A 12,098-nucleotide genomic window follows, 5' to 3' on the forward strand; every position below is an offset into this window, starting at 1 on the left:
TGCCTCCGCGTCCAGGGATGCAGCTCGAGCGCAGGCCGCCCGCCGAGCCGTGGGGCTAGACTGAGCGCCGCCTCCGCCGCGTTCTGCGCCCCGCGGCCGCCCGCGACGAACTCGAACGCTGGTTTCTCCCTCGCTCTTTTTTTTTTTCCTACTCGGTCTGCAAGTCTCAGGGACGGAGGAGGGGCGCCAGGGCCCCATGTGTGGGAGGATTGCTTCAGCTCCACAAACTTGTACGGATTTTGGTTACTACTTTGGCCAGAGGTTTTGCCCCGATTTCCTCCGAATTGTTACAAACTCGTCGTTGTTCCCTGGCTGCTTACAAAGTTGGATCCGGAATTTCTCTTCACCCGGGAGCCAACGGTGTCGAAGCGTCTGCAATGAACCCGGTGAATGCTACTGCTCTCTACATTTCCGCGAGCCGCCTAGTGCTCAACTACGACCCCGGAGACCCCAAGGCGTTTACAGAGATTAACAGGCTCTTGCCTTACTTCCGACAGTCCCTCTCGTGCTGCGTTTGCGGTGAGACGCTTTTTATTGTTCCCTTTTCAATGTTGGTTAAAAAAAAAAAAAAAACTCTGGGCGATGGTAACAGGAACGGTTTGACGGCCGGGTAGTTTGTATTAAGCTTTTGTTATTTGTGCGGTAGTGCAAGGTCTTTAGTTTTGAAACTCGCCAGAGGACTTTTGCCCGGCATTTGGGACAGAACCTTCTAAACCGCCCTGTACGGCGGCCTCAATGTTCAAAACTGTTTAATTCGCCTTAAGTCAGTTCTGTACCATTTCTGGTGGTGGGTTTCTGTTTTTTTTTTTTTTTTTCCTGAGAAAGGGGAAATCATGCATGCTGCTGCCTTAAAATAAATTTTTTTTTTTTACGCTTTCGATAACAGAACTGACAAAACACCTACCTTGGTTAAACCTGGTTTAAACTTGTACATGTGGCGTGTTTGCATTTCTCCAAACGTGTTAGGTGTGGACGATGGTATAGCGGGTGAACTCGGTGTGGAACTTTCCCCCCAGGTTCTTCTAATGCTTTGACAGCTTGACGGTAACCGATGATCCAGGGCAGACTGATGGTAATAAGTGCTTTTTGGCTGGTGGGGTTTTTACAGGATTACGTTTTCTTTGGCTTTACTATATCGTGGCTTGGTGGAAAGTGATTTTAGGTGTTTTCGTTCAAGAAGTATTAGTTCGTGCTGGGCAGGATATTTTCCAAGTTATTTTTGAGAGATGAAGTTGTTTAACATTAGTGTTTCAAAAATGGTAATAACTTGTGATTATTATCGAAGTGATTGAAACTTTTCAATAACACACCTAGACTGAAAGCTTCAATTATAAAGGAAAGGGCAGCTGGCAAAACCAAAACAAAATAGTAATACTTCACATTCTTATTTCTCCAAAACTTCTAAGATTTTGTTGATCCACTTGTTTAGTCAGAATTTGAGAAATTCAGTCGTTTCAGACTTTCACTTAAAGAGAGATTTTGCGACTGTAGTGGCTGAAGGGAGAAATAGTATTCATCTGAGATTCAACATTTTCTGTATAGCTCTGGAGCAAAGCATTGAGGAGGGTGCAGAAAAGGTGAAGAGGTTTTTTGTTTGTTTTTTGCACCTCAGGTCCTTAATATAATCTCATAGACATTTAAGTAACAGTGTTCGAATGTGATTAAGTGCTACGCTGACTGGTAACGGAGGCTTAACCCTTATAGAGAAGCAGTTGCCCTGGGTAAATAAGTTAACTGCCCCCGGACCTCAGTTTCTTAACGTGCAAAATGAGAGCTTTGGGTTAGATTCACAGTTTCCTTTTTGCTCTTAAAAATATAAGAATTTGCTTGATTGCAGCGTTCTATCCCACCTCATTCTCCCTCTTTTTTTTGTATGGAGTACTTTATTTTATGCCTTCACAGCTTTTGATAGTTCGTGGAATGAGGAGATGGGGCTGCTGTAACAACTTTTTACACAAACTTTTCTGGGAGTGGGGATTGCTACTATGGTAATGTAGAGGGCATAAGCCAGCCCATCCTGGCCTGCTAGAACTGCAATAAAGAGTGATGTCATAATCCAGGTAACACTTGAATATCTGGTAGGTCTCCTTTTTACAAGATAGAGGGAACTTAGCTCTCTAAGAGGGAAATGGTAGTTTTGAAATAGTGTAGGTGCTTGGTTATTATCAGTAGCTTCAGGACAGTTGTGATCTAATTGAACATTTTCTAGAGTCTAACCTGGATTTTAAAAAATGTTATTAATGGTACGTTAGAACCTTTTTTTAAAACCAGTTTGACAACTCAGAAAGTTTTCTGACATTGGGGCTTGGTAATAATTCCTTTTTCAAATGTCTCTTTCCCATTATTCTATGGGAGAGATTTGTGGGTTCCACTTTGCCTTTATAATTAAGTAGCTGGCATAAAATTTCAGCATTATAGGTGTAGGTTCAGTTTTTTCCCCTTATCTCTTTGGATGTAAGTCTGTGGTTACCAAGAGATGGGAAAAAAAAATCTGTTATTTGAATTCAGATCCAACATTTTTCATTTTTGTACCAGATACTATCCTAGACCCTTTCTTCTTAGCTGAAAAGTAGTTATTTCAATTAACAGGGCATGTGCAGTCTTACTTAATAAGGATAAACAGATATGTAAAAACTAAGTTTAATTCTCTTGGTGCTTTAAATAGGAAGTTTGTTTCAATAGGTCCTTCAGTGTCTGACCCAGTCCTACCTTTTCAGCTTTGTATTCAACTGCCCTCATATATAATTTCAGTCAGTTTAGTATTTTTGTCTTTTCAAATGTACATACCTTATGACTGCCTCCTCTTTTCTCCACCTTTGCACTCTGAAGTTCCTTCTACCTAAAATATATTTCTATTCTGTATGGTCTAACTCCCTCCTCAGTGAATTCTTTGTTCTAATCATAGGCACTTTTAACTCTTGCAGTGCAGTTTTTATATAAAATTATTCTATCTTAGGGTGAATACTAAGTTTTTGTACATTTTTGTGTTCCTTCTGCCGCATTCTTTCCTGTCCAGTGACTTGGATGTAGGTGTTTATGACAGACTCAGAGGAAGAAAGTGAGGAGGTGGGGAGGTAAAAAAGATCTATGAACTTTGCAGTTAGGTACAAATCCTAACTTTGCTACTTGCTGTCTTAGGCATGTTATTTTAACTTTTTGCCTGAATTTCCTCTATGTACAGAAGGGGATAGTTATGCCTTCTTTAAGTTTTGTTTCTCCAAATCTGTGTTATATGTGTTTATTTTTAAGGAGGAAAAGCCTTTTGAACCCATGAGAACAAGTGTGTGGACTTGCTGTCTGGCTTGCAGAGAGGTAGAGAAAGGTAGGGGGAAGTGAGAGATTGAACCATCAGTTCAAATATTGTGAGTGAGTGAAAGTTGCTCAGTCGTGTCCTACTCTTTGCGACCCCATGTGCAGTCCATGGAATTCTCCAGGCCAGAATACTTGAGTGGGTAGCCTTTCCCTTCTCCAGGGGATCTTCCCAACCCAGGGATTGAACCCAAGGCCTCTGGCATTGCAGGTGGATTTTTTTTTACCAGCTGAACCACAAGGGAAGCCCGTGTGAATATTGTGAAACCTTGAGTATTCACTGGAACTACAGATTTTGTTATCATTGTTCTTTGAAATGTTAATAAGCTGATTATCACTGCTTGGTTTTCAGTTGCTTTGAATGTTTAAACTTTCTGAAGCTTCTGGTGAATGGCAATGGTTCATAGCAATGCTCCAGAGAGTTATTGTTGTTTCTAGGCCACAGAAACAGTGACCAGACAGTACTACTGCAGGTACTAATTTTGTGTCAGTTTTTTCCCCTTGTTATAAATGTTGAGCTTTATTATTTTGTCATTTGTCTTGAAGTATGTGGAATTTACTTTTGATGGCATGAGACTTCATAAATTCTAAGGATTTTAAGTTTTTTGTTAAGCTTTAAAGTCCTCAAATGGTGTAATAAGTTTGATATGTTAGAATCAAATACTGTTAGAACTGAAAGGACAATATAAGTGAGTGGAAAAATATTACTCTCTGACATATTTGGAGTCCTGTAAATTAATCATGGTCACATCTCTACTCAGGGACGTGAATATTTCCCTGATGTTTTAAATTCTAGAAACGAAATGGTTTTGGCTTTTACTGAATAGTTGTGAAACTTTTGGATATCCAGTTTCTCATTTATAAAATAGAAAGGGGCTGGAGAATAGTACCACTGACTTAGGCTGACCAACTTTTTGTTTTGAATGTTATAGTCTTAAATCTACTGTTACTCACACTGCATTACAACGTAGATGGTTGGTTCCCTGAGGGTGAGAGTCTTGCTGGTCTTGGTCACCTCTGTAGCCCTGCACCTGACAGTTACTGGCTCAATGGGTATTGTTAAATGGCTGAAATTACCGTGAAATAGAACAAGGTTAAAGTAGAAAGGATGTGCTCTCAGAATAGTGTATGCCTTAAAATTAAATAGATTTAACTTTATGAAAGACAACTTTCATTTTCCTTATTTGTCTCATTTTGGCATTGTTTGTGGGACCACATTGGAATTAGTGTAGTAGATGATCTCAAAAATCTCTTTCAGTTCTGGAATTCTGATTCTTGAAGCAGAAACACTTTGTCTTTTGACTGAGTAAACAATTTATAAATAGCAAGAATCTTCTAAAATGAAGTTTGAACATGTAGCCTGGAGTGACTTATTTTAAACTATCTTTTAGACAGTGGCTGAATTAAAAGCCATTTGTATAATATAAGCATTACATTAATTTTTAAATTTTTAATTAATTTATTTGGCTGTGCAGAGTCTTAGTTGCAGCCCATGGGCTCTTCCATGTTTGTTGAGACAGGCGAGATCTTTGGTTGTGGCCTGTAGGATCTAGTTCCCTGACCAGGGATCGAACCTGGGCCTCCTGCATTGGGAGCATGGTTTGCCACTGGACTACCAGGAAAGTCCCTATACTAATGTTTTATATTTATATTTGTTTCAAGTGTGAGTTCATTTGATACTGTATTTTTTTTGTACCTAAAATCACTGTAGTAAATTTTTTTAATTTTAAGCACATAATATAAATATTAAACTTAACCACCTTAACTTTTTATTAAAAGTTAATTTTTGGCTGTGTTGGATCTTTGTTGCTTCCCATGACTTTATTTTTGGTGAGTAGGGGCTAGTCTTCATTGCGGTGTGCGGGCTTCTCATTGAGGTGTCTTCTCTTGTGGAGAATTGGCTATAGGTGAGTGGATTTCAGTAGTTGTGGCGTGTGGGCTTAGTTGCTCCAAGACATGTGGAATCGTCTCAGACTGGGGATCAAATTTGTGTCCTCTGCATTGGCAGGCGGTTTCTTAATGACTGGACCACCAGGGAAGACTGTTAACAATTTTTAAATGTATAGTTCAGTAGTGTTGAATATGTTTACATTGTTGTGGAACAGGTTTCCACAACTTTTTTGGTCTTGCAAATCTATGCCTGACAAGCAGCCACCATTTTCTTTCTTCCCCCCAACCCCTTGTAACCACCGCTGTACTTTCTGTCTTTCTGAATTTGACTGCTGTCACTGATTCCTCATATAAGTAGAATTATATAGTCTTATACTTGTCTTTTTTTTGACTGACTTATTTCACTTAGCATAATGTCTTCAAGGTTGACGCACCAGGTTTCTTTCCAGCTTTTGGCCACAGCACCGGTGGGATGGTAGTTCTCCCACCAGGGATCAGACCCACACCCTTTGTGTTGGAAGCACAGAATCTTTAGTACTGGGCAGCCAGGGAAGTCCCAGGATTTCTTTGCTTTTTAAGGCTTAATAATAATTCTCTTGTATGTGTAGCACATGCTTTTACTTTATTCATTCATCCACTGTTGAATGTTTGAGTTGCTTCTACTTCTTGACTGTTGTGAATAGTATTAAGGGCATGGGTGTGTAAACAACTCTTTGAGACACTGCTTTCAGTTCTTTTTGATGTATATATATCCAGAAGTAGGATTGCTGAATTGTGTGATATTTCTGTTTTTTTTTTTTTGAGGCACTCCATACTGTTTTCTAAAGTGGTTGTACCGTTTTACAATTCTGGCAAAACAGGGTTTCCAGTTAGTTTCTCCATGTCTTTGCCAACACTTGTATTTTCTGTTTTGTTGTTGATTTTTTTTTTTTTAATGGTAGCCATCCTGATGGGTGTGAGATGATCTCTCATTGTGCTTTGTATTTCTCTGGAGGTTGGTGATTTTTGCATATACTTGCAATTGTATATCGTCTTTGGAGAATCACTGTTTTTTAAAATCTTGAAAATCTTTTATTTTGCTTATAAAGTCTTTATTAATTAATGAGTTGTTAGTTCTCAGTGCTGGAATAAAAGATGGATTAAGACACATAGCCCCAACCATGTGTTACTCAGTGATATGGGGAAGACAGATAAGTAAACCAGCAATTATTGTGTGTTAAGGCACTTATATCAAGTCTCAAGCATTATAATAGAATACTCATATGTTAACTTTGTCACACATGTAAAAACCTCAGAAATTAATAGAGTGGTCCCCCCCCACGTGCCTCGCCCCCAACTTGTTTTTGAATAGCTGTTTGGGTCAAAGTTTGGGCAACCCTGATTGGGGTTAAAGCAGAATTTGGTTTATCAGTTTTTTCTTGGAACTTAAATTTGCCTCTGGTCTGGGAAGGAATCTTTGCTCAATCACCCATGTAACTCTTTGCGACTTTTTCGATTGTAGTCTGCCAGGCTCTTTTCTCCATGGGATTTTTCAGGCAAGAATACTGAAGCAGGTTGCAATTTCCTCCTCCAAGGGATCTTCCCAACCCAGAGATCGAATCCATGTGTCCTGTACTGCAGCTAGATTCTTGACCACTGAGCCATCGGGGAAGCCAAAGGAAGAAAATTACTTAGTATTATGTTTTGGCAGATACTCCTATTTTAGATATATTTACCTGCTGGGTTCTTTCTCTAAGAAAAATCTCCTTTTTACAGGTTACCATTTTAGTATTCTAAAATTATTTCTAAAATGTTAGTTCCTACTTGGTTATGTTTGAAAAGTGAAAGTCTCTCAGTTGTGTCCAACTCTTTGCGACCCTATGGACTGTAACCTGCCAGGCTCCTCTGTCCATGGAATTCTCCAGGCAGGAATACTGGAGTGGGTTGCTGTCCTCTTCTCCAGGGGATCTTCCTGACGCATGGATTGAGCCCAGGTCTCCCACATTGCAGGCGAATTATGTTTATGGACAGTGAAATTGCCTTAGGGAAAGGATGCAATATGCATTTTTGTGGATGCTGAGTGAGAATAGCTTTGATCCACAGTCCTTTGTCATAAGATAAAGCCTACTGAAAATGTAGTAACGGTTCAGGGCAGAAACAGTATGGTACGGTAAAATTAAGCAGCAGAAATTGTTTCAGTCTAGTAGGATCTAAGGGTTTCCCAGGTGTCTCAGTGGTAAAGAATTTACCTGCCAAGCAGGAGATGCAGGTTTCATCACTGGGTCAGGAAGATCCCCTGGAGCAAAGTGAAAGTGTTAGTTGCTCAGTTGTGTTCGACTCTTTGCGACCCAAGGACTGTAGCCTTGGGCTTCTCTGTCCATGGAATTCTCTAGCAAGTTATACTGGAGTGGGTAGCCCCTTCTTCAGGGAAGATCCCTGGGTCAGGAAGATCAGCTGGAGAAGGAAATGGCAACCCACTTCATTATTCTTGGTTAGGAAATCCTATGGACAAAGGAGCCTGGGAGGGCTACAGTCCTTGGGGTCTCCAAGGGTTGGGGACATGATTTAGTAACTAAACAGCAGCAGTAGCAGTGAGATCTAGGAAGTTTGGGACTTGAGCTGGGCTAAGAGGAATGGTGAAAAGTGAACATTTTCAACAAGACTTAAGAGAGAGAACATTTAGCTTTTTTAGGATGCAGAAAATCAAGTTTATTTCTAATGAGTCCTTATAGGAGAGCCCATCTGTGACCCATAGTGGTAACTCAGGGGCCTTTTGTGGGAGGGAACCTTGATGTCAGGCTAAGGAATTTGACATTTACCATATGACTTGTTCTTTTTCACAGTGTGTTCTATAGGTCACCAAGTCAAAGCCACTGAAAGAGATTGTTAAAATACAGATTCCTGGTTATCAGACTGATTGAATTGAAATCTCTGTGGGCAAGGCCTTGTAATCTGCATTTTCCCCCTCCCTTCCAGTATGGGGAGCAGAATTTGGAAATCCCTATTACCTTCGAGAAATATTTTTAAAGTAGGAGAGTGATGTGATCGAAACTTAACTTTAGAAAAGATTAGTTTGGGGATGGAATTTAGGATTGATTATTGGAGTAAGGTGAAATTCAATTAGAATAATGTGTTTCCTTGTTATAGAGGCCTGAATAGTGATCAGAGTGAAGAGGCAACACTCTAAGATAATGCAAAGGGAAAATTTTGTCCTCTTTATGGTTATAACATTTTAATTCTTTGGTATATACTATAGTATACTTTGTTTTTGGCTAGGCATATTTTACTGTGAATGGGCTAAATGAGATATTTCCTCCTGTTAAATTTATAAAAGTACTAAATTTTACAGATAAAACCTGGCTTGTCAGGTACTCCGGAGAGGTTTCAGTTAAGATAGGAATTAGTGGAGAAGGAAATGAAAACCCACTCCAGTACTCTTGCCTGGAGAATCCCTTGGACAGAGGATCCTGGTGGGCTACAGTCCATGGGGTTGCAGTCGAACACGACTGGGCGACTGACACACACACAAAATCGAGGAGATACTTGATGGTGCAGTACACTTCATCTATTCTCTCATCTCCTGCAGGCAGCACCTGGGAGGCAAGATGGCTCCTCCCCAGCCCCCACCCCCAAATCCCTTCTGGAAGTCTTGGGGCCTCAGTGCCTGCCAAGAGCTGCTGCTGCTAAGTCGCGTCAGTCGTGTCTGACTCTGTGCGACCCCATAGATGGCAGCTCACCAGGCTCCCCCATCCCTGGGATTCTCCAGGCAAGAACACTGGAGTGGGTTACCATTTCCTTCTTCAATGCATGATAGTGAAAAGTGAAAGTGAAGTCTCTCAGTTGTGTCCAACTCTTCACGACCCCATGGACTGCAGCCCACCAGGCTCCTCCGTCCATCTGATTTTCCAGGCAAGAGTACTGGAGTAGGGTGCCATTACCTTCTGCCTTGGGCAAATAAAAGACTAAGTTGGTTACTGGCAAAAAAAAAAAAGGAATAAGTGGGCCTGGGGAGAATGAAGAGAAGGATGAAACAGTAATGATTTGATGATGCCTGGGAGTTGGGACTAGTGAGGAAATATTATTGGAAATGTGTTTAGAAAAGGCTAAAATTGAAACACTTTAATTTTGTGCCCTTTCCTGGAAACCTTGATTTTAAAAATGACCTTATATGCTTTTTGGTATAGTAAAACAAACAATATAGCTTTTGACTCCTGGGGTTGTGGTTTTCATTCCCTCAAATTAATTTGAACATTCAGTCCTTTTTTTACACTCCTTGTTTTCATTACATTGATAGTATACCATCATTAATTGGTTAATGCTTTATTGTATTATCTTCTCTTGGAGTCCACCTGGCTATTTTAATGTATGATTTGATTTGTTTTTGTGAGTTCTGATTAAATTTTATCTTTTATTTTAAAAGATAGTGTTTCAGAATCCTTATTCTAATTTTTATTTTTCTCTGTCACCAAACTCGCCTTTGTTTTCTTCTTATCCATTTAGTTTATGTTACTGTCTTTTCTCTTTTAAAGATTACTTTTTGTTGTTTCCATGTCAGGAAATTAATTCAGATAATTTTTTCACTTTAATTACTGTATGCCTGGCCATTTTCATCTTTTCCCTGTTCTGACTCCATAATATTTTAGCAGAATCTTTCTGTTCATTGCCTTTCTGCTCAGAAACATCTGGCTTTGTCAAGCTATTTTTATCTAGTTTTATAGCCTGCATATTTTGCATATGTTGATTTTAGTTTGTCTATTAATTAGCAGTTGCCCTTTAAAAAAAGTAATTATATTTCTGGCTGAGCTTGTTCTTCATTGTTGCAAGGGCTTTTTTCTAGTTGCAGCAAGCAGGGGCTACTCTTAATTGCAGTGCATGGGCTTCTCATATCCGTGGCTTCTCTTGGGTTGTAGAGTGTGAACTCAGTAGTTTTGGAATGTGGGCTTCCCCACTGTATGTGAGATCTTAGTTCCCCAGCCAGGGATCAAACCCATGTTCCCTGCTTTGGAAGGCAAATTCTTAACTAACCACTGGACCACCAGACAAGATCACCTTGAAGTTTAAATCTCTGTCTCCTTTTCTCCCAGGTGGCACAGTGGTAAAGAATCTGCCTACCAATGCAGAAGATGTGGGTTCAGTCCTGGGTCAGGAAGATCCCTGTCATAGGAAATGCAACCCACTCCAGTATTCTTGCCTGAAAAGTTCCATGGACAGAGGAGTCTGGCAGGCTACAGTCCATGGGATTGGAAAGAGTCAGACATGACTGAGCTACAGAGCACGGCATATACTTCTGTTGTGAAATTTGGCACTCTGTCCATATATATAATACCGGATTATAAAATTAGAAGGGAGCATTCCAGTTCAGGTATCCTTGTGATGGATTTCTGAATCCCCTCCACAGTTAATTAGTTGGTTGTCCAGCTTATGAGTCAGCTTTTTCAAGATATGACATAAGATATGACTGGCATATTCTTTCCACCAGAATGTCTTGAGTGTCTCAGGGATCTTTTAATGATGTCATTGAGCTTGCCAGTTCAATATTTACATAGATTTTACATGGAAGGTTATTCTTCCTAATGAGAGTTAGACAGGAAGATAAATTGTAAAGCCATTTTCTTCACATCAAATAATCCTTTCTGTAATATTCTTGAAAATTCATCCAAGCCTTTTCCTGAATACCTCTGGGGTAGGGAGCTAAATTTTACTCTGCAAAATAGCCCTATCTGTTTTGAACCATAGAATTCTAATGTTGGGATCTTGAATTATTTTGTGAAACTGTATCTGGGTAAGAATCAGTGTTGCTTTATCTTGTTTGGCATTTGGGATAGTTATTGGTTCACGATGTTTATGGTCAATTAAAGCATTTTCATAAGTTGGTTGATGGTGTTGTTTAGATCTTCTCTGTCATTACTGATTTTCTGTTTTGTAAATTTTTAAGAGATATTGTTATCTCTAGCTGTGATTACGGATTTAGCAGTTTCTCTTTGGAGTTTCTGTCAGTTCTTTCTTGTGTATTTTGAAGTTCTGTTTTTAGGTACATAAAATAATTCTGAACATATGGAATATAGATGAGATATATAATGTAATAGTTATAGAATATAGTTGATCAATATCAAGTTGATTTTTAATATTCTGGTCTAATCCTGTCATCTATCATTTCTAGTTATGTTGCTGTTTAGTTTTTCTGCTCTGCATGGGTTATATTTTTCTGCCTTTTTTGCATACCTAGTTAATTTTTAAAAAAATGTATTTTTGGCCATGCCGTGGATGCAATGTGGGATCTTAATTCCTCTATCAGAGATTGAACCTTGTGCCCCTTTCGATGGAAGTGTGGATGGAATCTTAACTACAGGACTACCAGGCAAGTCCGTACCTGGTTAATTTTGATTGGATGCTAGATACTGTGAATTGTACCTTGTAGGTAAAATTTTACCTTGTGGGTGGGTGTTTTTCTCCTATTCTTGAGCTTTGTTCTTGAGAATGAGGTTAAGTTACTTGGCAGATAGTTTGACCTTTGATCCTTTTGAAGCTTTTTTTTTTTTTTTTTTTTAAATTAAGGGATAACCAAAGCAGCCTTTGGGGCTGATTTTCTGTACGACTGAGGCAAGAACCTTTTAACTACTCTGATGCCTCATGAATTACGTGGTTTCTCACACTAGGTGGTGGAATTAAAAATTGTTCTGCTGCTTTGCAGTTACAGGTATTGTTCTTTTTGCTCCTTTCTGGAGGTTTTCTCTCCATCCTGGGGTGATTTCCTCATATACACGTGCTAATCATTTTTTACTCAGCTGAAGATTTGAAAAGGGCCATGTTTGAGTCTGCATTTTTTCACTGTTCAGTGCTCTCATCTCTGGTGTGCTCTGCCCTGAGGCGTTTAGCTGCCTTAGCACCCAGTTCTGTCTTCTCAGCCCAGGGAGACCCCT

At 39.6% G+C, this 12,098-nt stretch overlaps 1 protein-coding gene across 1 annotated transcript in view; it reads left to right on the forward strand.

The window, feature by feature from the left end:
• Nucleotides 1–244: 244 nt before the first annotated feature.
• Nucleotides 245–12,098, forward strand: part of MSL2 (MSL complex subunit 2) — a 32,178-nt gene continuing 20,324 nt past the window's right edge. Inside the window, exon 1 of the mRNA XM_068973243.1 lies at nucleotides 245–519. Coding sequence (XP_068829344.1) covers nucleotides 378–519 — 142 coding nt within the window. The 5' untranslated portion in view covers nucleotides 245–377. The remainder of the gene's footprint in view (nucleotides 520–12,098) is intronic.

This window comes from Capricornis sumatraensis, chromosome 1 (assembly GCF_032405125.1).
Source record: "Capricornis sumatraensis isolate serow.1 chromosome 1, serow.2, whole genome shotgun sequence".
NCBI classification, from domain to species: domain Eukaryota; kingdom Metazoa; phylum Chordata; class Mammalia; order Artiodactyla; family Bovidae; genus Capricornis; species Capricornis sumatraensis.